Below are 26,552 nucleotides of genomic sequence, written 5' to 3'. Positions count from 1 at the left end.
CTGGCAGTGGACTTTGTGCGGCAATGAGGACTATGATTTACCCAAAGGTGACAGGAACAAACAACGTTCCTGAAATAACTGCCAGCTTTGAGAGATTGGGCTTTCCCACCTGCGCTGCGGCTAGTGCTCATGTGCCTATAGGCTGTCCTCCACAAGGAGCACGAGTACATAAACTGAAAAGGGTCCTACTCCATCATTATGCAGGCCCTAGTCCACCACAGAGGCAGGTTCATGGACACAAACATGGGATCTTCTGGACAGGTGCATGATGCCAGAGTTTTCCTGAGATCATGCTTCTACCTTCATGGTCTAGCTGGGATATTATTCCCACCAACTGGCATTGTTATGAATGAAATCACTGTCCCCACTGTTATTTTAGGGGGCCCCACATACCCCCTTTTCGGCATGGCCTATGAAACCATGTCCTGATTTCAGAGGGCTTGACAAAAGAAGGTTCAGCTACATGCTCAGTAGCTGTAGGGTGGTGGTGGGATGTGCATTTGGCAGATTAAAATCCCATTGGCACTGCTTTGACAACTGTCTGGATGTTTATGGTGTGAGAATCAGCCATGTAAAGGATGTCAACTTTGCTTTGACAACTGTCTGGATGTCAATGGTGTCCCCACAAGTGGGACAGCCACCACCCTGGGACAGTCCTCCTAACCTCAGCACTAGGCCGAGCATCACACTAGGCCAGTCCCAGCGTGGACCGAGCCGCCAGGCTGAGTCAAGTCGTCTCCCCACCCCCCCCGGAGCACTGCGCTGCTCTTGCCCAAGCACCAGGCTGAGCTGCCCTCCCCCAGCACTGGGCTGAGTCGAGTTACCCTCCCCCCCCGCCGCCCCGCCAGAGTGTTGGGCTGAGCCAAGCTGCTCCCTCCTGCTCGAGCACCGAGCTGGTGGCCCTAGTGCCTGGCTGAGCCGCCTCACTTCCCCATGAGACGCCCCCACCCGCTGCATGCTGCTAGCAGCATCCATCCTCACTCCCCCGCCCCCAAGGAGAAGGGACATGGCGAGCAGCGGGGACCTGGGGGCAGGGGAGGTGGAGTGCAGGTAGGCAGGCAGCAGTAGCAGCAGGCGGTGGGTGGGGAGGCCTCAGGGAAGGGGCGTGGCCACCGTAGTCCAGGTGTCCCTCGGGGGCGGCTGCCAGGGAAGGCAAAGGCCTATTATACCCGCTGCTCATGCTTCCGTCACTTTTTTAAAACTAAAATTGAAGTATTGCCCTATGTAAGGCCTCCCACTCCTGTGTCCCCTGGTATGCCCTAAGCTGCTTTAGCTATAGAGTTTTATATGTTTTAGAGACATAACAATGTACAAATATAGTTAAATATCTGTATTTTAAAATGTTACTTCTGTTTACATACCTCTTTATATTTAAATTTTGGCAGAAATAGCGACGATTTCTGTAACTTGGGGCTTCTTTTTATAAACTGTAATGTTATACTGAAAAGTGTGGGACTTTTTTTCTTTTCTTTTTTCTTTTCACGTGGTCAGTTAGGCTCCAGTCCAGCAACGTGGAAGGACTCCTGCACTCCCACCCACCCCCACCATCCTACTGAAGTGTCTGTTTGCAGGCATCTCATTGCACGCCTGGGACCTTGCTCAATATTTGTACCCTGTTTAAAGATGTAGGGATCTGATCTTGTGAGGGGCTGATCACCTTCAGAATTGGGCCTAATAAAAAGCTGCCTAGAGAAGCGCTGAGGATGGTTATTGCTTGTTTCCTTAGGTAGAGACTATGGGAATGGTTCTGCTTTGTTTGCCGTTGCTGCTGCTACTAACCTTATCCAGTAACAATGTGGAGGGAGAGCAAGATCAAGAGGTGTTTTGTGGAGGTTAGTGGTTGGTTGGTTTGGGTTGGGATTTTTTTGCATTCTTGTACTTTGACATTTCACAGATAAAACTCTGCCAAAGTTTTCAAATGTAGGTGCCATACATAGGCCCTTTAAACACAGGCCTGCTATAAAAGCAGCCTGATTTCCAGAGGTGCTGAGTGCTAGAGATGGTCAGGAAATGGAGCCGGGATGGGGGGAATTTTGCTAACATTTTTTTTTTTTTTTTAGAAATGTTTGTTTCTGGTTTTTGTGCATTTTCTGACCAACTTTCCTGAGCACTCATTGCTCTCAAAATCTTGTCTCTGCCATACGGAGGGAGGTCCAGCAACTTTGCTGCCTCCTGCTGGTAGCTGCTGAGTCTCTTCTTCCAGGAGGATACCAAGACTCTTTTAAAGGGCCAGTCCACCTGGGAAATTTCATGAAGGGCTACAGTCCGCATGGTGCTCCAGGGCAGGAAGAGGATGGCCATTTTCTTGTACATTAAAAAATGTTCTATGGTGGCTAAATCTCCCTGTCTAAGATATGGTGAAAGGAAGGGAGACCATTCAGACCAAACTGCATTTTTCTATACAACATCCTTCCTAAGGAACCCCACACCGGGGTGTGGTGGATGCACCCAGCCGCACTGGGGAGATGTTAGCTGGGTGTTTATGGTGTGAGAATCAGCCATGTAAAGGTAACATTATCGACACTTAAAGCTAATAACCCTTTAAAGTGACTGGGGGATTTTAGTACCTCTTAGTGCTGTATTTATCTCTCTGCAGACTCCATTTTCTTTGCAGTCAGGATTAGAATCTTAATTTTTAACCAAGTGCTAGCTTAGATCCTGTTGAAGGCAGCAGAATCTCCACAGGGAGACTCTGAATTGTAGAATTTCATATTTTTCTGTACCTGCATAGACCCCTTGTCCTGGCACGCCAGCCGCCAAACAGCTATCGTCTGGCATCGATACTTCAGTCCCTGCCAGCCTAGAAGAGATTCAAACCAGTAGCCTAGATAAGAGAGGCTCCTCAGCCTCTTGTCACTTCCTTCAGCCATCCGATCCCCTCCCTAGCCGTTTAAATCATACACCCTTTCATTGCAAACTTGCCTATGTCCCTGCATCCTGCAGCAGCTCTACCTGTCTATTAAAGCTCTAAATTGGCACTTCTGAAAACAGTGTCTCAGGAGCAGTTTCTCCTGAAATTGCAGTTTGGTGCTGCGCAGGAAGGTAGATCTGGCATGCTTGAGAGGTAGCATGGAGGCATTTAAAATGCCACTGCACTAGGCAGAGAGAGCCTGGCTTTGTTCATGAGTATTGCCTGTATGCAGGGCTACCCATATCGCACCTTTCATCCAAAGCTCTCTCATCTCGTTGGTAATTCCACCTGGCTCCAAATAACAAGGCTTTGGCATATATTGACAGTAGTGCACACAAGGGGAAAAACTCTCCATCTGTGGTCTCATAGCAGAGAGACAAGTGGCTGAATTTCTTAACAGATGGCTTAACAAACTACAAGAAACATGTGTCCCCCTGAGACAAATAACCTGACATCAGATCGTTTCAACAACATATTGAAATAAATCCTCCCTCATGAATGCTGGGGCTTCAGATGCAGCCATATCTCAGTCCCAGGATCCCTTGACAAAGCCTTGGGTGATGCAAGCACAACAGTTTTGAGAGATACCACCCTGCATTCTCTGCAAGCAGCAGAAAGAACCAGGGTGCCAGGCTGAGCAGTGACTGTGCATCTGTAGGCTGTTTCAGTGATTTGAGAAATTGGGAGCTGAGGCATTAGTACCTGTCAGCCAATATTAGATCTATTTAAGCCCAATAACCTCTTTGTTCCAAGAACTGTTTGTTTTTAACTTTGTGATAGTTGTATCATTTTAACTGGCTGGGAATATATTTGGGCTGCCTATTACAGGCAGAACTGGCACTGTCATCTATAATTAATGTTTCCCGACACTTCCCACTAATCCTGTTTTCGGTTTCTTATAACTTTGCCAAACTTTCACTGTTTGGGCTGAAATTTTCCAGGCCAGATGCCTGCCTCAGGCTGAAAGTTTGGGGAAAAATTCAGCAAAAATGGTTCCGTTGTTTCTAAGAATGAGATTGGAGGGAAAGGGGTTTGCCTACGTAAAAATTTTTTTACAGCCTTTTCGTTGAAGTTTTAATGCTCCCATGTTTTACAGTGGGAACTTGACACTTAGCTCTGAGCCTCTGAGGTTTACCCTGGTTTCAGGGATATGCCTTTTGCTGCTAATGTGTGTGTTTGTTTGTTTTAAAAGGCCAAATTGTACATCTTTGAAAAACTGCTGTTCACATGTGCTCAGTTAAGACTTGTTAGTTTGGCAACTAAATTCTCCAGCAATTGCACTGAGCATGCTCCAACTGAGGGCTGTAGGGGCTGAGCAGGACTTTCCCTACAGTTGCTGACCTGACTGCTATGAATCACTGTAATGCTGGACACTGGAACTGAGAGCAGGGAGATTGTCTCAGCTATGCTCTCAGTGATCCCACTCTTGCCACTCAGATATTGAGGCAGAGAAAGCTGTCTGAAATGCAGCTGGGACAAGAGACAGACCAGGAATGGAAGCAGTGGTGCTGGAACAAGGGGATCCCAGGGGCCAAGGCCCTTACTTTTTTTGCCAGGGCAGACCCCACCTCCTTCCCCTCCTCTTCCCCACCGAGGCCTCACCACCTGGCCAGGCCAGCAGCTGGTGGAGCCCAACCAGGGAGCCCAGGCAGGTGTGGGAGCTGCGTGGACCCAAAAAGCAGCCCTCTGCCCCTGTCCCCACTCCCCAGACTCCCTGCCCAGGGCAGGTGGAAGTGGCGGGTCCGTGATTCCATGCCAGCTCCCCACAGCTGCCCGTGCGGCTTTGTCCCTGACCTGGATCGGGGCAGGCGGTGGGGGTTTGGAGCTACAGCCCAGCCATGGTAAGAACCACGCAGGCAGCTGTGAGGAGCTGAGGACCCTCCATCTGTCCTGGATGGAGAGCCTGGGAGGCAGGTACATGGGCCAGGTGCTGCTCTCCTCAGGCCCCCCCACCCCCCTCACGGGCAGTGGAGGGTCCACTGCATCTCCCCACAGCGGCCTGGCCCTGTGTGGGTCTTGTCTTATGGCCGGACTGTAGCTCCGAGGCCCCACCCACTGGCCAGAGCCAGGTTGGGGCCAGAGCCAAGTGGACAGCTGTGGGGAGTGGGGCCCTCCACCTGCCCTGGATGGAGGGCCCAGGCAGTGGGGACATAGGCAGGGGGCTGCTTTCAGACCACTTTTGGAAAGGCTCAACACCCTTGAGTGGAAGTAGGTGAGAGGATGGTATTATCCCCATTTTACATATGGGGAACTGATGCATGGAGAGATTAAGGTCAAAAGTGTCCACTAATTTTGAGTGCCCAATGTAGGTGTCTAGGAGCTCATTTTTCAGAGTACTTAGCATTATACAGCTCCCATTGACCTCATTTACAGCTGGGAGAGATCAGTACTTCTGCAAATCAAACCCCAGGGTCTCATGTTGAGCATGCAGAAAATGAGGAGCACACAGTGGCCACCCATGAACAGATAGGTTTAAGTGATTTGCCCAGCATCACTCAGGAACTCTCTGGCAGAAACAGGGATAGAATCCGGTTCTCCAGGGCAGCATTCATCTGCTTTAACCATGAGACCGTTCTTCCTTTTCCTATAATCGCCTGCCTCATTAACTCAACACCTTCCAACTTCTGCAACAAAGAGCTATGGGTTCTACAGAAAACAGCCTCCTTCATGGGTCTCTTCATTCTGGCATTTCCTAACTTCTGAGTGTTAAACTTGGCAACCTCAAAGTTCTTTTTTTTTTTTTTTAATGTTGTTTGTGTGTCTGATTACTTATTTATGAGAGCAAGGTAGGTGAGATAATTTCTTGTATAGATAATATTGGAAATATCTTTTCTTTTTATTTACTTATTTATGACATACAAAGCTGTGCTGGGTGTTTTACAGCCCATAATCCTCACCTCAAGCAGCCATCCAGTATAAAATATATAATTCCTGAGTCATAGATGCTGGAACTAGAGGTGCTGCCACACTCCCTGGTTTGAAGTGATTTCCATCATATCCAGGGTTTACAGTTTTGTTCAAAGGCTCTCAGCACCCCCGCTATACAGATTGTTCCAGCACCCCTGTCCTGAGCAGTTTATAGTAGTTTTCTTCTCAAAACATCTAATAGTGGCCTTGAAACCAATCTAGATTTAAAAGAAATACACCTCTACCTCGATATAATGCGACCCGATATAACACGAATTTGGATATAACGCGGTAAAGCAGTGCTCCGGGGGGTGAGGCTGCGCACTCCGGTGGATCAAAGCAAGCTCAATATAACACGGTTTCACCTATAACGCGGTAAGATTTTTTTGGTTCCTGAGGATAGCGTTCTATTGAGGTAAAGATATACCTTCAAACAGTGCTGATGTGCAGCCACCTCTGAGGTAGAATATGGCAGTTCTTAAACACTGGCATGCTGCACAATTGTCCAGGACAGAAAGTGAAGGAGAGAACATCTTTCCACTCTTTAATCATATGCAAAAAACTCAGTACAGTTACTTAACCAACAATATAGCCTTTTTAAAAAAACAAACAAACAAACTTGTAATTAAATAAAGATTCTATCTCTTAAGAATGAGCAAGCTTACTTTCTGATGTTACAGTTAAATAATGAAATACGTATCTGATTAACTGGAATCCTTTCATGCTTATTGCTTGAGTCAGAGGTCTTATAAAAAAGTATTTGAGATTTTAAACTGGGATCAGAGGACAGCCTGTTCCTGGTCTCTAAGTAGTCTGATTGTGTTGCAATATTCTGCTCTGTGGCTGATAAATTTATTTATTTGTTGGGATCAAACAAATGGTTATCAGATCTAAAACTTAAAATAAACGTCTTTTTCTGGCTACTTGTACTATATTATTTGTACTGTTACAAATTCTCAGCCTCGGTTCCTGAACTTCCACATTTCCGGCCACATAACTTGTGATTGAACTAGAATGTATATTTTAGAAAGATATCCAGTCTTGATTTAAAGATTCCAAATGATGGAGGGGGAAAAAACCCAGATATTTTCCTTAGAATAAACAAGATCATCCCCCTTCACTCCCCTCTCATCCCTTCTCTGGTTTTTCATTCTCAGAAGACTGCATACTGTCCTCTTTTCATCCTTCATCTTCCTTTCTGAATTTGAGGTGCTTTCTATTTTCTAAGCTGCTTTTCAGTTCGGTCAAATTGGAACAGTCCCACCATATTCTGAAACGAAGAATATTGTCTGCTGAAGACTTACGGTATGTTCTCATTATAGAACCTGTTCAGTAGAGTATAAGTAGGTAATCTTCCAGACATAAAAATCCCCTAAACTCACCATTTGTTAAAGAATAATTAATAAAGTATCTAAGATGCTCCAGCCAGAATAAGTTTAAAGTTTGATGTCTAGAGGAGTTAGTTTGCCACATGTGACCCTGTTTGCTAGACATTATGGTAATTGCATAGTCAGTAAATGATATTGGCCTTTGTCTCAGAGGTTGTGTCACCAGGGTTTTGGCAAAAGTTCCCACCATGGCTACCACGAGTGTAGTTCCACTGATGGTAACAATAGAGGGCGCTCTAGTATAGAGTGGCTACTTGGCTTTTTGGCACTGGTGTCTAACCCTGCTTAGAGCAGATCTAAAGGACAAGGTATTAAATACACTGCTGACTGCAGGAGCCTTATCTACACTAATGCTTCCACTGGTGGGAAATTTTTGGTAAAAATTCCTAGTGTAGACAAACCCTAATGTAGACACCTTTGATCTAGTATGTGGGAAAGGGAGGACTTGTCTCACAATGTGCCTAACTCTTCAGCAGACTCTTGGTCCCTGCTGGGAGGTGGGACCGGTGGCAGTGCAGTCTGAGACAGGAGAGGAAAGCAGAGACACCAGAGATGGCTGGATCTCAACACAGAACCCAGATTCACCCTCCTTCAGGCTCCCTGGACTGTCTTCTTCAGCTCTGGCAGCATGGCTCATAAAGTTGGTATCCTACCATTGGTTTCACCTCCCCTTCACCTGCTGTGCATACACACTCCCCACCTTCACCTTGAATTAAAAAAACAAAAACACCCAGAGGGGAAATTGTTACTGCTCAGAATTAATGACCTGAGAAATTAGGATAAGTGCCACATTGAGTCATTGTTCCCTAACACTCTCCTTTCCCTCTAACTAGCCATTCATTCTAGCCTTGTGGAACCAAGCTTGTAAAATTCCATAGTTTTTAACAGTGATTAAACCTATAGGATTCTATTGAAATGACTCAAAACGCTGTAGTAATAGAGAATGAGATCCTTTTTGAACCATCCCATAGGAGTCCACAAGAGAGTGGAAGCCATATTTACAGCCCACAAGTGAGGCATTAAAATCTGTATTGCATAAGAGCCCTAGGTCTTTACATAATTTTGGCATCTGTAGTGTGATGGTATTTACAAGGGACCTACCAAAATAAAGTCTGCTTTCATATGAGGAAATCAGTCTAGTTTTGTTTCTTGATCCTGACAGCTACTACACTCGCACACAGTTTCTCTTTTTCTTTGGTAAGAACTTTCCTTTTCCAGGGACTTAAGGAAAGATCTTGCTCCTACTGAAATCAATGACAAAACTCCCATTGATTTAAATGGGAGTAGGAGCAGGCCCTTCAAGCTTAGCGGAATTTTTGTTATGAAATCGCTATATGTGCTTTGTGAGCCAGGTGGTTAAATAATCAGAAAGCTTTTCTAGCTGATGTTAGAACATAGCTGTGATAGAAGAGAATTCCACTGTACCCCCAAGGAATGGTCTGGTTCCAAACCCCATACAACGATGGTGATCTTAGTAGAAGATACAGTAACATTTCACTGAGCTGCTTATTTTATTGGTAAGTTTTAGATACTGTAGAGTTAACAGATTTTTATCTTGTCTGAAATATGCTTAGTCGAGGGCATATTCAGTATGGCCCCATTGTTAGCAGACCTTCAGCAGCTTGTGTCAAATATCAGTATAATGGACTTACACAGGCTATTGATTTAATGACAACTATTGCTGCTAGGAATTGATCTAATGTTTTCATTAGACTTAAAAAAATGTTTTAACAACAAGTTCATTCAGAACTGGATAATTGCAAAGCCCTACGCTGCTAAGGATCACATTCCATATAGAAGTGTAGTTTAGATGATCTTTTTGGAAGATAAGCAGACTAATAATAAAGGCATGGTTGAGGGGAATTGGGGATAGTCTAAATCTCTTAACGAAAATAAATAAAGTGTTATTACAAATTGTATTATCAATGAAGGTGGCTGAAATTTTTTGAAGTTTTGACCAAAAAATTTTCATGGACTTTTTTTTTATTATTATTACCATCTCTAATCATCAGAATGTGGCCAGTAGCTACTTTTCTTATCCCTTTTTGACTTTTGTTTTTATTTCTCCCACTACTGATTGTCAGCAGGGATTGAACCTGTGACCTTCAATACAAAAAGCATAAGCCCTCTTTTGCTTTAGCTAAAGGAAAAACTCTCTTAGCTTTTAGCAGTAATAGGCTCTTTTCCTTTATGTGAGCCAGCCAGTCAAAGGCATTTTGGGGAGAGTTTTGAGAGCAACTCTGCTTTTGCATGCATTTGTGGTGCTCACCAAGAGCACATGCTTTTCTAGAATGGCGTGCTACCATTGACTGAAGTTAGATCTGCTTATACTGTCGGATTAACTAGCTTCAGTGTTTTTCAAACTTTTTCCATTTTTGGACACCTAAAAAATTTTGAATGGAGGTGTGGACCCCTTTGGAAAGCTTAGACATCGTCTGTCATCTGCAGATCCCTGGTGGTCGACAGACTGGTTGGTCCACAGTGGTGCTGGAACTAGGGGTTTTGGGAGTGCTGCCACGCTCTCTGGCGTGAAGTAGTAATAACAAATGCCCAATACATGGTTTCCATCATCAACACCCCCAGTATAAAAATTGTTCCAGCACTCCTGTAATGACAACTTTTTGTAGACCCCTTAGACAGTCTGAGAATCCCTAGGGGTCCACGTACCACAGGTTGAAAACCACCAAACTAGCTCAATGCTAGAACAGCCCATAAACACATGCAGAGAAGGAAGTTCCCATGTGCAGCTGTTATGAAGGTTCATAACCCAGCCTCCCTTCCATCTTTTGGTGATGGTGTTTTTCTTCTGAGATGATCTTAAGCTTCTGCTGTGTCTGGTCCAACTGGCTTACCCTTTTCCAATTCAATTGTATGGGCTCCATTTTTGTTTACTTTGTACATTATTGCCATGTTGTGCAGGTCACTGTGCCTGATATGTTGTGTGAGTATGTGCATCTTCCCTTCTGCTGCGGGTTTCTTGACTTTCCTTCCAAAGGATCACAGCTTTCAGGCTCCTTGAGAGCATGTAGTCCTGAGTCTGGTTTTCAGAACTTCTGGGCACCAGCTGCTCTAGCTGACTTCATTTGGAGTCCGGGGTGCTCAGATTTGTGAATTTCAGGCACAAGATGTCTGAAGTTAGATACTCAGAGTACCTAAAAGTAGAGGCTACAATGGGTTCCCACTCTGAGTGCCACCTGGAACTAGGGTACCACTGATCCCTCGTGACCCAGCCTGGGCTCCCTTTTACACTGTACTGTTGTGACATGCTGCAAAGCCCTCTCTAGCCTGCACTGTCACCAGCACATATACAGGTAGGGACACACCCAGCTGCAGTTACATGCAGGCGGGATCTTTAACCATCCCCTGCATGGGAAGGCTTCAGTTAGGGCACCTCCCAGTTCTTAAGGCACACCCCCCCCCTCTGGAGTATAAACCCAAAATGATACCATCTTGGGCTGCACAGGGAACTACACAGCGCAAGCTCATAAAATTTGCCCCCTCCTTACATGTGGAGAGGAACATGCAACAGCTTTTTCCCCCTGAGTTATGATTCCCACACACTGGTTTTAGATGAAGCAAGAACAAATGTATTAACTACAAAAGATAGAGTTAAGTGATTATAAGGCTGTGGTGGGCACCCTGTGGGCTGCATGTGGCCCATCAGGGTAATCTGCTGGTGGGCCGCAAGACAGCTTGTTTACATTGACCATCCACAGGCACAGCTATCCGCAGCTCCCAGTGGCCACAGTTCGCCGTTCCCAGCCAATGGGAGCTACAGGAAGCGGCGGCCAGCACATCCCTGCCACCCGCACCACTTCCACTCTCCCATTTCCCAGCATTATCACGGGGTCTCCCATTGGAAGTTAGTACTGCTGTGGTGCAAGAAGAAGTTCAGTTCCCTCACTGAAGTAGAATGAGCCATGGTATCACAAATCAATCTCAGATGCTTATATGTAAAACAACACAGGCTAGAGGCACAAGGTGGAGTTTAAGTAATATCCTTGGTATATGGCAGAGGGTCCTGAACCACATGACATTTTTTTTAAAAGTAGACTACATTGGATTTCCCCAATAGTGAAATTTCTATATTGCCACAGTGTCTTTTAGGCAGGAATTTTGCACTGTGGTGTACAGAAGGAATAGCCAAGATTAAAGATGTATTTTTAAGGGAACAAGTGACAGCGTTTGACCAAGTACAGCAAAAGTATACACTACAAATCTGCAGCATAATATAAAAATGTAAACATGGGTAAAAAGAAACCAGGAAACTGAAATGCCCAATGCTTTAATTTGAGGAGCAAATACATTTTTGACTGACTTTCTATCATATACAGAATAATACAGTTCTTATGTCAGATATAGATGGTAAATTCTCCCAAAAGACCAATGGGGAAAAGCGTGCGTGTGTGTGAGTGCATGCATACAATATATATGCATAAATAATCAGTTGTATTGGAAGAAGTCACCTGAGAGCAAATCTCTTCTCAAGCTAAAATAATATTTTTTTTAATGCTGCCTGTAGTTTAATAACCAGAGCATGCATGTTGGCTATGGAGCAGCATGAGTGAGATAAAAATAAACCCAAATGGCACTTGATGCCAATGGGAAAAGGACCTTTTAAACATCTCATAGAAAACATGTCACCTGCATACAGAAATTTGTGTGTGAGATAATGTACATCCTATTAGATATTAAGGTAAAAACCACAGCAGAACACTTTGCAGCAGTATCTATTGCACATCACTGAAGAATCAAATGTGGAAACATCCAACTCTGTGTCACTATCCCTCTAACAGCCAGAAGGAGAACTGGAATCCAGTGAATGAGATGGAGAGCCCCAAAAGGAAAGCCCTGGGTTAATTGGAATCTAGGGTGAAGGACCTATGGGTAGCACCACTTAAGCACCATTTACATCTTATTTTGAAGGGTTAAGTGAGATAGAAGTGTTGAATAGACCTTGTGCTGGCCCTTTGCACAGGAATGAATTTCACCTCTAATGCACAGTATAGTTCTAGGAAAAGACATCGACACCAAAAGGACTAAATAATACTAATCATCTTGACAGGTTTTTAATTTTCTGAAAAGATCCGGTACCATAACTGTAACAGACAGTTAGTACATACATAGTTGGATTCTTAACTCTGTTTCCATTGAAGTCAATGTGAGTTTTCCACTGAGTTCAGTGGGAGCAGGAGCAGTTACAAAGTTATCTATTTCAGACACATTTTTCATTTTATTCTCTAAGAATGTTAAATAGCTTAATGTTAATACCTGATATATTAATACATAAGGGATGTGGGATTCTAATTATGTAACTATTAAAAATCAGTATCATGTACAATATAGCATTTTGTGGGTGTAAAGAAAAATAATAAATAGAGTTTTCAAAAAATGCTATTCCTGTCTTCAATAATTGATTTCCCTTTTGTCTTCTATTGGATGTGAATACATAAATTAATGGAAATATCCTTCTGGTTTTGCAGTCTCCAAGACTGAGGATACTTAATAACAAATATAACTTTGGAGAAAGGAATTTACTGTCTAGCAAGTCTGACTGTGGTCTCACTTACACGGCTTTTAAATCAGCAGAGTTATTCCTGATTTTCCATGGTACGAGATCAAACTCAGAGGTGTGCAAAACTCTGGGCCAGGTCCTGAGCTTGTGTAAACTAGCAGCTCCCTGGAAGTCAATAGAGCTATTCGGATTTGCATGAGTTGAGGCACTGGTTCTGTAGTGCTGCAACCTCCCACTCTTCTTCCTATGTCTTGTGCTATAATTTTATTTCTTTTTAACTAAAGAAAATGAGGTCAGTTTGGGAGAAAGAGGAACTGACTGAAAGAAGGTATTGTATGCTGTACGAACCCCTTGAGGCACATGTTTTGACTGCCTCATCGGAGCATGTTACTTAGCTCACAGTTGTGCATGTGAGGGCAGGAGACCCGAGAGTAAGTAATTTCCCAGTTTCTCTCTCCAATTGTGTTTAGTAGTACTTTCAGGGACACCCTGTTCTTTTTGCCTGCAGAAATAATTTTGCATTCCTTCAGCAACTTTAGCTTCTGCTTGATTTCTCTATCTACCTAGAGCTTGGAGTTGGATAGATTGGTAGATAGGTTTGAAGTTATCCTCTTGTGCATGAATGTCTGCTTGTTTCAGATAAAACGTTCTGACATCTCAAACTTCTATCTTGAGCATATATTAGACACAGTCGCTTCATATATATATATATATGTGTGTGTCTGTGTGTGTGTGTGCCGTGTTCACAGTGTGATAGTTCAGTGGAAGGTTTCCATTAAAAAAACACATATTGTGCCTGGTTTGGAGGAGGAGGAAGATTTATAACTCAGCTTCACAAATTCACTCTGAGCTGGAAATTGGCTCAACTTGAGGGGAATTCTCAAGTGCTGTATATCTATATTTAGAGACAGAGAGAGGAAGGAGGGTCCTGTGATTAAGGCAGTGGACTGGGACTTGGGAGATAGAAGTTCAATACCTGACTCTGCCACCCATTCACAGTGTGACCTTAGGCCAGTCGCTTAATCTGTTTGTGCCTTAGTTTCCCACTTGTAAAATAGGACTGATAATATTCCTGCCTTCCCATCCTCCATTCTTGCCTAGTTTTAGAATGGAAGATGTTTGGGGGACATGAATTACTATGTGTTTGGACAGTGCTTAGCACAATGGGATATAGGTACTACTGCTATACACAGGGCCGGCTCCAGCGTTTTTGCTGCCCCAAGTGTCGGGGAAAAAAAAAAGCAGCTATCAGCTTTTTATTCTTCGGTGGCAAATCGGTGGCAGGTCCTTCCCTCTGAGAGATACTGAGGGACTCGCCGCCGAAGAGCCGGACCTGCCGCCCTTTTTCGTTGGCCGCCCCAAGCACCTGCTTGCTGGGCTGGTGCCTGGAGCCGGCCCTGGTTATACAAATTATATATTTAAAGGAGCAGAGTAAAATATGACTATACTCTAACTCAGCTCTCTGACTGGTTCACAGCTACACCTCTACCCCAATATAACGCCACCCGATATAACACGAATTCGGATATAACGCGGTAAACCAGTGCTCGGGGGGGGGGGGCGGCGCTGCACGCTCCAGCGGATCAAAGCAAGTTCGATATAACGTAGTTTCACCTATAACGCGGTAAGATTTTTTGGCTACCAAGGACAGTGTTATATCGAGGTAGAGGTGTACTTAAATTAAGATCTTTGGTAACCCTGGCTATAGACTAAAAGCTTCTTCATGTTTCCTTCCTACAAACTGATAGAACTGTTATTGCGTTCTGCCTATGTGATGCCTATTGATCAACTTGTAAATCAGGTTTGCAATCTACTAATTAATTAAACCATACTTCTCTTTTTCACGCTTTTGAATGCCCAGGAATATATTCTGTGGTTTCAGGCCAGTTTGAATCCTATATTGGAGGGTCCTGTATATATTTGCCTATAATTCTTCAGTTTCTCTCAGTGAGGCTTACCCTGTCACTCTGGTCTCATATTTGACTTGATTATAATCATTTTCATCCTTCCTCCCTTAAGCACACCTTTCACATTTGTTAGGCTGCTATTGGGAATGGGGAATATTAACATATAGGACCAAATTAATAGGCAGCAGGTTTAAAACAAACAAAAGGAAGTATTTTTTCACACAACGCATAGTCAATCTGTGGAACGCCTTGCCAGAGGATGTTGTGAAGGCCAAGACTATAACAGGGTTCAAAAAAGAGCTAGATAAGTTCATGGAGGATAGGTCCATCAATGGTTATTAGCCAGGATGGGCAGGGACAGTGTCCCTAGCCTCTGTTTACCAGAAGCTGTGAATGGGTGACAAGGCATGGCTCACTTGATGATCACCTGTTCTGTTCATTCCCTCTGGGGCACCTGGCATTGGTCACTGTCAGAAGACAGGATTCTGGGCTAGATGGACCTTTGATCTGACTCAGTATAGTTGTTCTTATGGGTGCTAGGTGGTCAACAGGGTACTGGGAGCCCCTGCCTCCCCTGCCATGATACTGCAGGTGTCTGTTCCTGGACCAGATTCTCTAGACAGTTATTTGGATGCTGTCCCCTTTGGCTTTAGCATGAGTCAGACCATGTAGCAGAGACTGTGGCTAAGCAGCACTGTGAGAAGTACTGTCACCCCAGCAGAGGTGAGACCTTGGAGACGGAGGGCGTGGCTATCGTCTGGTCCCTTTGCCCTGATAGTGCCTGAAGGTACTGGGGAGAGCACACTCCACGGTTTAGATGTGTACTCAGTGCCACCTCTGAGTGCACCTCTCCAAATCCACAGAACCTTCTGCCCTTTGCAGGCATAATGCCTTCAGCCAGTACGGCTTGGGATTGTCAACTCCACACCCCACACTCAAGCCCCGCTGGCTGTACAGGCCATAAATGATTCCTTCCATTTACTCTGTAGTTTTTTTTCTTCTTACAAGTAGACTCCTCCTCCCCACCCCCAATCCTGTTTGCAGGCAGGCCTGTCGGCTCCTGATGTGCGACAGACAGGCTAAAGGCAGTGTCCCAAAACTTCTGTGCATGGGATCTTTCATTCTGCAGCTTCCTCCAGCAGAGGGATCCGGAGACAGCATGGGGAATTCTGGCTACCCCCTCTCCTTCTCTGATGCCATGGCAGTTGTGATAAGCTTAGCTCAGGCACTTGAGCTAACAGTCCCACAGTAAACAGGAGCAGCCTGGAAGCAGGGGTCCTCTACTCTGAAACTCACTTCCCCTTCTCTTCCTAGATTTGGTAACTTTCAGTGCATGCTGCCAGGTTATTCTGTTTCCAGGCTTTAGGTCTGCTTAGAATTCAGGAGTGGAGGGAAAGAAAGGAATTTATTTTGGTTTGTGAAGACGCTGTTTCTTGGTCATCTTGATCAATGCAGATGTGTATGTACTCCTAATGAGCCCGATCCTTAGATGATGAGCCTGTCATTGACTTGGATGTAACCCATTGATTGTGGGCTCTCAGTGGGCATTCTTATACATAATACAAAAATAAAAGTTCATAGATTCCAAGACCAGAAGGGACCACTATGATCATCTAGTCTGCCCTCCTGTGTAACACAGGCCATACATATTCCCCAAAATAATTCCTAGAGCAGATCTTTCAGAAAAACATACCATCTTGATTTTAAAATGTCTAGGGATGGAAAATCCACCACAGCCCTTGTTAAGTTACTCCAATAATTAACTGCTCTCAGTGTTAATATTTTACACCTTTTTTCCAGACTTGATTTGTCTAGCTTTAACTTCCAGCCATTGGATTGTGTTAGACCTTTCTCTGCTAGACTGAAGAGCCCATTATTAAATATTTGTTCCCCATGTAGGTACTTTGTAGATTGTATTCAACCTTAACCTTCTCTTAGGCTTTGTCTACAGTAGCACATTTGTTGGCAAAACTTTTGTCGGTCAGGGAAAAAAAAACTCTGACCAACTTAAGTTTCACTGACAAAAGCACGGGTATGGACAGCACTATGTCAGCGGGAGATGCTCTTCTGCCAATATAGCTACCGCTGCTCATTGGGGGTGGTTTAATTATGCCGGTGGAAGAGCTCTCTCCCGTCAGCATAGAGCGGATACACAGGAGGCCTTACGGCAGAGCGGCTGCAGCAATACAGCTGTGCCACTGTAAGGTCTGTAATGTAGATATAGCCTTAGTTAAGATGAATAGATCTGAGCTCTGGGAATATAAGTACATCTCTACCCTGATATAAAGTGACCCTATATAACACGAATTCAGATATAATGTGGTAAAGCTGCGCTCCGGGGGGGAAGAGGGGAGGGGTCAGGGCTGTGCGCTCCAGCGAATCAAAGCAAGTTCGATATAACGCGGTTTCATCTATAACACGGTAAGATTTTGGCTCCTGAGGACAGCGTTATATCAGGGTAGAGGTGTATAAGGCATGTTTTCTAATCCTTTAATCATTCTCATGGCTCTTCTCTGAACCCTCTCCAATTTATCAACATCCTCTTTGAATTGTGGGCACCAGAACTGGACACAGTATTCCAGCATCAGTCACACCAGTGCCAATTACAGAGGTAAAACAACCTCTCTACTCCTGCTCAAGCTTCTCCTGTTTATGCATTCAAGGATCTCATTAGCCCTTTTGACCATAACGTCCCACTGGGAGCACATAGTCAGATGATTATTCACCATGACCGCCAAATCTTTTTCAATGTCACTGCTTCTGAGGATTGAGTCCCCCGTCTTGTAAGTATGGCTTACATTCTTTGTTCCAAGATGTATACATTTACATTTGACTACACTGAAATGCATATTGTTTGCATGCACCCAGCTTATCAAGCAATCCAGATTGCTCTGTATCAGTAACCGGTCCTCTTCATTAGTCAACACTCCCCCAATTTTTGTATCACCTGCAGACTTTATCAGTGATTAATTTTGTTTTCTTCCAAGTCATTCATAAAAATGTCAAATATCACAGGGCCAAGAACCAATCCCTGCGGGACCTGACTAAAAACACACCCATTTGCTTTTGATTCCCTGTTTACAATTACATTTCCAAACATCTGAATTAGCCACTTTTGATCATTTAATGTGCGCCATATTACAAATATCTGACCCAGAGAGTATTTTTGTTACAGTTTGGAGGAGAACTCAGCATGAACTGAGGAGAAGCTTTGAAAAAGGAGTGTTCAGCAGGCAATAAGAACCACCAGCTGGAGAGCCTTTTATTTGGAATCAGAGGGTGTAAGAATTTGGGGCTAAGGCAGGCTGCAGGAATTGGGAACAGGAAGATTCTAAAACCAGACCGCGAGCCTGTTTCTCTTCTCACTGGCACTGGATAAATCAGGAGTAACTGTCGCTCAGTAATGGTGTTACACTTCTGTACAACGGATAGAAGCAAGGGGAAGAATCAGGCCCTGTGCTTATACAAGGAACTGAGGAAATTCTTATGTATCTGGGAAATTGGAACTTCATGGACTGTGTCATATTCTGGCTTGAGTTCAGGAAATCAAGTGTTGAGTCTTCCCTGAAACTCACAATGGAGTTGTAACTATATATGCATCAGCCAGGAGAGTTTGCATTATATATGCACAGGAGACTGATGAATTCCAAGATAAAATGTCTTGATCTGGAACCCAGTTACATAACTTTTTTAAAATGTTTTTTCAACCCGTTGCCAACAACTGAAGTTGAAGATCAAGATGCTTAATTTCTTATGGACATTTGCTTTTATTTCTGGTGTGCTTTCCTGGAAAATCATAAACCTGTGGAGATATAGCTGACAACAAGTTACAGAACTACATATTTAATTTTAGCAGTAAGTCAGTCAGACATCTAGGCAATTACTTTCCGTTCAAGATGACAACTTAGAGATGTGTTTATTATGTCTCCAGGAATCCCTGTTATTTTAAGATACTTTCCAGACTGCAACCAGTGTTAACTTGCCAGTATTTGGGGATTCTTGTCTCTGCTTTGGTTTCCTATCTGGCCTGGAGTACTCAATTATTGACTTGCTGGCCTCTTTTCAACCTTTCCAATTCATTTCCTGCTTCCATGCAATTTCTGGGGGGGGAGGGGGAGGCTGTGAGGCAGTCTGAACGTGGGGTCTCAAATCTTTATTGGTCCTGGTGGGTCTATGCTGGGTTAACTAATTTTTTAATTGTATTAATCCACACACAGTTTTTTGTGGAACCTACTTATCTTGGCAGTGTGGTGAATCCTTAAATACAGAGCTGATCTCTATGCTCAGCCTCAGTTTGACTCTTGAAAATAGCTTCAAGTCCAGTCTTGCAATGTTCAGAGCTCCCCTTGAAAGGTGACGAGTGCCTTCAATTCCACCGGAGGAAGCACCGAGTACCCTGCAGAACAGGGCCCCCTCCTCTCTTATGCGGAAGTGATGGATTCTGCTCTCTTGGATTCCCTGGGATGTTCCTGCCTCTGTCCTGCTACCAGGCCCCCTTCCTAATTCCTTCTGACTTTTCTATAGGGGCCTTGTTTCCAGTTGCCCTCACAGTAGCTGCTTCCTGAGCCCCACTAAAAGGGGAGGTTTGACAGTGAGGGAAGGCAGGTTAATAGAGCTACTCCCCTTGCAACTTTGGGAAGGAGAGAATTTGGAGAGCCCTCTCTAGGTCTGCAGAGCCCTCAGGGAGGGGTTCCCATTGTTCATGGATGGGAGTGTGGGGTCTTAAGGCATTTGTAGTTCTGTATTCCTTTGTGCTTCTTTTAATAGGCAATACAATCATTGGCTCCATTCAATTGATAAAAGTCCATGGTGGGCTGGGTAAAAATGTAGCATTTTTTGAGAAACTGGGCCATATTCTGCTCTAATTCACACCAGTGTAAATCCAGATTAACTTTATTGACTTCACTGGTGTTACTGTGGGTTTACACCAGTACATCTGAGAGCAAGATCTGACCCACTTGATCTACAGTGTAAGGAGCACCATTCAGCCCACAGGAGTTGTTACTCCTGCCTAACTTGATTAGCTAGCAAAATAGTTACTGTTCCATGAGTACACCCAGTGCCATATAAGCCAGAGGCTTCCCTCAGGCAGTGAACATATGAGCTTAGTTGGAACAGATTTTGTTCTCTTTTGACACTTGATTGGGAAATCAGTTACTTCTGTGAGGGAGAAAAGGTGCTTGTATTGGAACAGATGGCATTCCCCTTCTGAAAGATGCAGAGTCTGACTAGCTAGGAAACTCGGACAAGGACAGGGCTCCTGGAAGCCATTCTTTTGTCACCACCCAGTGGGATGATTCAGTTCAGTCTATTTGGGACGGAATGCAACAACCACCAAAAAATAAAAAATAAAAAAAATTAAGGGGGTGGGGGGAGATGTGGTGTTGGGGGGAAATCTGGGGCAGCCCTTCTCACAAGCATGAGAAGCCAACATGACTGTATCTAGGGTGACCAGATATCCTGTTTTTAAAGGGACAGTCCTGGTTTTTGGGACTTTTTCTTATATAGGTGCCTATTCCCCCCCCCTCACCCCCCTGTCCTGTTTTTTCACAGTTGCTATCTGGTCATCCTAACTGTGTGAACTGTGCTGGCTCCCAGTTGGTTTCAGAAAAGAATTCAAAGGCCTGGCCTTAACCTGCAAAGGCCCTAATGGATTGGGATGGACTGTCTCAGAGACCACCTTATCGTCCACTGCCCTGTAGGCCAACTATGCATCACTAGAACGTTACAGCCGGGGAGACCCAGGGCTACGCTGTCAGGCAGTGAGGCAGAGCATTCTCAGTGGCGGGACCCTGGCTGTGGAAGTTTCTGCCAGAGAAGATCAGACTGACTCCAAACCCAGTGCCCCTATTCTGAATCCAGACCCGAGCAAACTTTGAGGCTTGTGCCAATCTCTCAGTAACCGTAACTGGGAAAGATTTGAAGAGTAAACAGTAGAACGATATCTGGTCAAATGGACTCCTAATACTGTCCTCTGGTTTGGTTTATTTATTTTAGTGTTTTTCTCTTATCAGCGTTTCTCATTCTCCCACCACCCCCCCAAAAATGGGCAGAGATCATACTCATAGTGATGGTATAGGGCAAGTTGGCTCAGACCTACTGAAAGTTTTCGTCATTTCTTGGCCTCCTATCCACATACAGAACATTGCACTTACACCTCCCCAGCCAGCCAGCCAGCACTCTGTGCAGTGCATGACAACCACGCAACTCTCAGCTGCTACATCCTTCCCTTCTCTGGGGTTATATTGTGTTGTGACCTGAAACGCTGAGTGGGTCTCATCATTCATTCCTCCCTGAGTCCTATGCCAGCAGCAGTCTGTCCGCTGGCAGCAAGCACCTGGGTGCTGTGTCACCTGCTGCACACAGACATACTGATGATTCATGTCGATGTTCTCCAGTCATGGGACCCCAGTTATAAGGTTAGGCCCAGTCTTTTCCCCATTGACATCAGTAAGAGATTTGACACTGAATTCCATTTTAGCAAGACAGGCCTGTGATCTTTGCCTCCCAGTGGATGGCCATCTCGGATTGATTCACTCCCAGGTTTACAGAGCAAGTTCTCTACCTCCAGTCTAAGTAGACTGTAAAGTCTTTGGGGAAGAGATGTCTTTTTGTTCTGTGTTTGTACAGCACCTAGCACAACAGGATTCTGGTCCATGACTGGGGATCCTAGGTGCTGCAGTAATACAAATAATCAATAATAATACTAATAAAGCATTGGCTTCCTCTTTCATGTAAAAATATATTAAAGGAACAAGGATACTTTAAGATCACATTTGATAAGTGTACACCTTTCTTCACTTGTGTTACTTACCATGGGTTACTTATTGAAACTGACCGATTAAAAAAAATTAATTTATTTCTCAGTTTTGATGCTTTTTGTTTACTTTCTGCATTTCTGTCAGCTTGGACAGTGAAAATCAATGAAGTCGTTTTCACTCCCATGTCCTCAGTACTGCAATGTTTGGGTTGCAAACACTGTAGGTGAACACTTATTGCTTAAAAACAGCTGTTTCCATTGGGATATTTTTAAAATGGCTTTTTATAAAGTTTGTTTTTACAAAGTCCAGATTTTGAACAAACATATGTAGTGTTTCTCCTGAAATCAAGTTGTGTGCGCAATGTCATGGGAAATCAACAGATAGTGCTATTATAAATAGTGTTATAAATTTTGGCTATTTGATTATATAGCAGTTAGGGCTTGAATAAAATGCCTACTGCCAGCTGTGGTGCAATTCATGCTGAAAGATGCACATACCACCAATAAAGTTTGTTCTGCCTTTGTTTCTTTCTAAGAATCCTTGTAAGGGACTATCTCCTGTCTGTAGGTTGTACCCAGGCAAACAAGCAAAATATTTCATGGTGCCAAAATGTTACAGTGTGTGTTTATACTTTTGAATACAGTTTATAAAGAGTTCTGCTAATATTTCATCTATTTTTCCTGTGCTTTTCTTCTTTAATTTGTTATTACTGGTGAATAATCAGAATGGGAAAAGACGTATGTGGTGCACTTAAGCATAAGATGAGGTGTGGGTGAGGAGTTGACCCAAGTCTGAGGGACTAGTTGCTCTATTTTCTGTGGTGTGCTGAACTGTTAGGTCTGTCGCTAAACTGACGGGATTGTTGGGGAGACTTCTTCCTTTTGGGGATTGATTCCCTTCTCGCATCACTGCTAACTCACCCCTGCCAGAGATGACAGCCCTGTGTCTCATAAAAAGATCACCTTTCTGTACCCTCACCCCCCATTTCCACTGACACAAGCTGACCACGGTGCTGTAGTAGCTTGAGGGGTATTTCTTGGAAACAAAGCAGAAGCATTTTTAGCAAAGTGCAGTTTAATATGAGTTTGTTTGCCAGATGGTGCTGCCTTCCCTCCTTGGCTATGGCTGTGAGAAAAGATTTTGTTTAAATGATAAACAAATGAATAGATCCCCCTAGCACCACCTCTCTCCAAACGCATGCAGCCGCCATCCCTGGGACACAAGGCTTATTTCAGGCTAGGTAAGGTGTGTGTGTGTGTGTGTGTGTGTGTGTGTGCGTGCACGCACTTGCACCTCATTAATATACTGTCAGCATCTAACTGCCCCCTGCAAATGAAAACCCCCATCAGATAGGCTGATAGGGTTTCTCTTGTGACAATGAGTTTTCTTTCTTCCTATTTAGCTTGCAGGGCACTGGTCGATGAGCTACTGTATGACATTAAGAAGGTGAATCGGAAGAGGACCATTGACGTGGGGTCATTCCGAATAAGTCCTGATGGGACACAAGAGAGGAGTAAGGTAACAGGAAAATGATCTGACAGTACATAATTGCTGATATGTGCAATTACCAACCACTTATCCAAACAGCAGTTGGTCTTAATCTTCAAACCTTTTTCTTGCTAAGGGTATCAGACACTAAATTGCTTCTGTTTCCTTTGGGACCCAAAGTAATCTTTAGGCTTCAAATTGAGGTATTTTCTTTTTTTTCAATACCTACATTTTTGGCTTTTTAATGTTTTGAGCAGTATTATTCCACTGTTAATCTTGACAGAAATAAATCAGTGCTACACATGCTATTAAAAGAGAGAGAGAGACAGTATGTGTGTGTGTGTGTGTGTGTATATATATATATATATATATATCCTGTCTAGAGACTGACATCTATCTAATCAGCTTTTGTACTCTGCATCTGAAGTGTATCTATTACCTTCCTTTGAACCTGTTTGAAGGTACTGAGTGACTTCAGCTCCTGTTGACTTCAGTGGAAGTTGAGGATTCTGAATGCTTTGCCAGACCAGGCCCTTAAAATCCACATCCCTAAGCAGTGTTGTTAAGCCAACCTAAGTCTCTGTGTAGACAGTGATAGGGCTATGGAAGAAATCTTCTGTCACCATAGCTATCCCTAATCAACCTCAGGGAGGTGGATTAACTGCACAGATGGGAGTACACCTCCACCAGCCTAGGTACTGCCTACGCTGAAGCGCTGCAGCAGTATAACTGCAGTGTGTAGCTGTGCCACTGTGGCATTTTAAGTGTAGACAAGACCTTAGACTGTAAGGTTTTAGGGCTAGGATCATGTCTTCCTGCAGTGGGGAGCGTACTGGGTGGCAGTGGATAAATAATAGAAAATAGCATAATCAAAAAGCCCTTGGGAATATTCAGCCAGCCGAATCGTTGAGTGAATATCCTAGGATGAGCTTTCAGAAGAGTTGTTTTCTCCGAGAATGGCCCTGTTGTAAAGATGAAGGCTTGCTGCACATTTATGTCAGTGCCCACTCCCGCTGATGCTTCTCAGCCCTGGCCTTATCATATGTAGGCCCCCAAGCTGCCAGCGTGAGGGATCAGGGAATTAATTGTGTTCCCCTCCAGTTCTGCTGCTGGAGGAGAAGACTGAGCTGGCCTATGACTTGTCAAGTCAGCTCAGGATTGAATGGGTATGAAGCTTTCTAGACAGGGCCCCAGAGATCATATACATTGCTGAAAATGAGAGCTGATTCTGATCACACTGCAACACCAGTAACTTTATTTATAGTACAGTCGTGCTTAGAAGCCTCAGCTCTAACTCAGAGCCCGACTGTGGTAGGTACTGTATAAACACATAGTGAGAGAGATTTCCTGCCCCACAGAGCTTACAAGCTAAACAGACAAGACATACTCCCAATAGGAATGGAAACAGAGGTGACGAGTTTTGTCCATGATCACAAGCAGAATTAAGACAAGAACCTGGGTCCCAGTCCACCACCCTATCCACTGGACCGTGCTGCCTCTTGTATGTCAAGTCAGATTTACACTGGTGTACCCAGTATCAGAATTGCCCAGTAATACTAGCCGTGATGTGTCTTTAGAGTAACTTCCTGTGTCTTCTCACTTTGAGCGAGAAGGATCTGCTTATATGACACTTCAAAGAATAAGAGATGGCATTAGTTGCATGTCTTTTTATATAACATAAAATAGATGACTGTTCTAGGAACACAAATCTATGGATGAGCTAAGCAAATCTGACTGCAGCTAACATTGCTGTGTTTAGTCATTAGTAGCAATCTTAAAGTGGGTGAGTGATTTTTTTTTCCCCTCCCTTAATATTAAAAGTCCACATATCTTTAATAAAATCCATGTTCTCAATCCCTGCTCTCTAATGTAACAGAAAGGTTCATTAACCAATCTTTCATCATTTGTTTAAACATTATTTTGTGACATTGATTTCTTCAGAAGTAAACAAACATTCACTTGCTGTGCCTGTCAACTAGTCTCAAAACTGAATGTTTAAGTTGTTGTAGTTTGCTCTTCATAAACAATGTTCCCCCTAACCCCAGCCTGTAGACAGCTTGCCATTGTTTCAATACAAACCTTCTGGAGGAAAACAGATGAGTGTAGCCTACAGCATCATAACTTTTGGATACCGAAGGAGGAAATGCTTTCCAAGGACAGATACATTACATGGTTTGGTAGCAGAATTTGTTTTTGATTCAGGCTGGGATCTTCAAAGAGGGCATAAGGGAGTTAGGAGCTCAAATTCGATTGACTTTTCATGAGAGCTGGACAGGGCCGCCCAGAGGATTCCGGGGGCCGGGGTCTTCGGCGGCGGGGGGCCCTTCCGTTCCGGGACCCGCCGCCAAAGTGCCCCGAAGACCCGCGGCAGGGCCCCACCCGCCGCCGAATTACCGCCGAAGTGGGACCCGCCGCCGAAGCGCAACCCGGTCTTCGGCGGTAATTCGGTGGCGGGGGGGGGTCCCCGCCGCGGGCCTTCGGGGCACTTCGGCGGCGGGTCCCGGAACAGAAGGGGCCCCCGCCGCCGAAGACCGGGCTGCGCTTCGGCGGCGGCGGCGGGTCCCGCTTCCCCAGCCCCGGCCCCAGCCTCAGCCTCTTACCCGAGCGCGTCTCCGGCGGGGCCTGGGCTCCGTCCCGCTCAGAGCCGCGTGGTGAGGGGGCGGGGCTGTGAGCTCCGGGCCGAGCGGAGGTAGCTGCCCCGCCCCCTCCCCACGCCGCTCTGAGCGGGACGGGGCTCAGGCCCCGTTGGAGCTCCCAGCCCCGCCCCCTCACCACGCGGCTCGGAGCGGGGCGGGGCTCAGGGGCTCGGCCGGAGACTCGGCGCTTGATGCGCTGAGGCTCCAGGAGAGGGGCGGAGGCGAGAGCCTCCGCTCTTCTCTTGGGTGCCCCTGCGGAGCCCGGGGCCCGGGGCAAATTGCCCCCTTTGCCCCCCCCTCTGGGCGGCCCTGGAGCTGGATGCCAGCCCTTTTAGCCCTTTTGAGGACCCCAACCATAAGCTTTACAGAAGTATATCCATTTTAGTTTTCAGAGTAGCAGCCGAGTTAGTAATCCATTTTAGTGTAATTAGTGTAATGCGTAGGACAATTAGTCAATGGCAAACGGATCCATAATATTTATACTTGAGTATGAATTGACCCTAGGTAACATTTTCAAAAGAGGGACTGAGGACCCAAAGGGCTTTGTCTAAACAGCAGGTTAGTGCGTGGCCAGCCAGGGTGTGAATCTACAACGCACTAGCCCACCATGTGGACCCTTCCTCCATGCACGGTAAGTTCTGTTGCACGTTTTGACGTACTCCGATTTAAAACAGCAGTATGTCAGAGCACACTATGGAATTTACAGTGCGCGGTAGCATGTCTGGGTCACCAGTTACGCATGGCCTACACTAAAAACTTCGGTTGACCCAGCTACATCCCTGAGCGACCTAGTTAAGCAGACCTGACCCCCTGGGTAGACATTCTAGGTCAATGGAAGAATTCTTCCATCAATCTAGCCATTGCCTCTTGGGGAGGTGGATTACCTACACCGATGTGAGAAGCTGTCCCATCAGCATAGGTAGTGCCTACAGTGAAGTGCTAGAGCAACTCAGCTGCAGCACTACAGCTGTGCCGCTGTAGTGTTTCAAGTGTAGACAAGCCCTTAATGTGTGGCAAGCTAGTGCACCGTAGGTTCACT

At 44.9% G+C, this 26,552-nt stretch overlaps 1 protein-coding gene across 7 annotated transcripts in view; it reads left to right on the top strand.

Annotated features, from left to right (window-relative positions):
• CNPY1 (canopy FGF signaling regulator 1) overlaps positions 1-26,552 on the top strand; it is an 84,290-nt gene that overhangs the window by 13,821 nt on the left and 43,917 nt on the right. For 4 of the 7 annotated variants that reach the window (XM_039526047.1, XM_039526046.1, XM_039526045.1 and 1 more), the window contains exons 2-3: positions 1,727-1,832; positions 22,792-22,907. In XM_039526047.1, the coding sequence (XP_039381981.1) occupies positions 1,736-1,832; positions 22,792-22,907 (213 nt within the window). In that variant the 5' untranslated portion in view covers positions 1,727-1,735. Of the gene's footprint in view, positions 1-1,726; positions 1,833-22,791; positions 22,908-26,017; positions 26,145-26,552 lie in introns of all 7 variants that reach the window. The other 3 variants (XM_039526050.1, XM_039526051.1, XM_039526049.1) reach the window with 1 other exon arrangement.

This window comes from Mauremys reevesii, linkage group 2 (genome assembly GCF_016161935.1).
Source record: "Mauremys reevesii isolate NIE-2019 linkage group 2, ASM1616193v1, whole genome shotgun sequence".
NCBI classification, from domain to species: domain Eukaryota; kingdom Metazoa; phylum Chordata; order Testudines; family Geoemydidae; genus Mauremys; species Mauremys reevesii.
The sequence above is the reverse complement of the archived record's forward strand: the minus strand, read 5'-3'. Positions and strand labels throughout refer to the sequence as shown.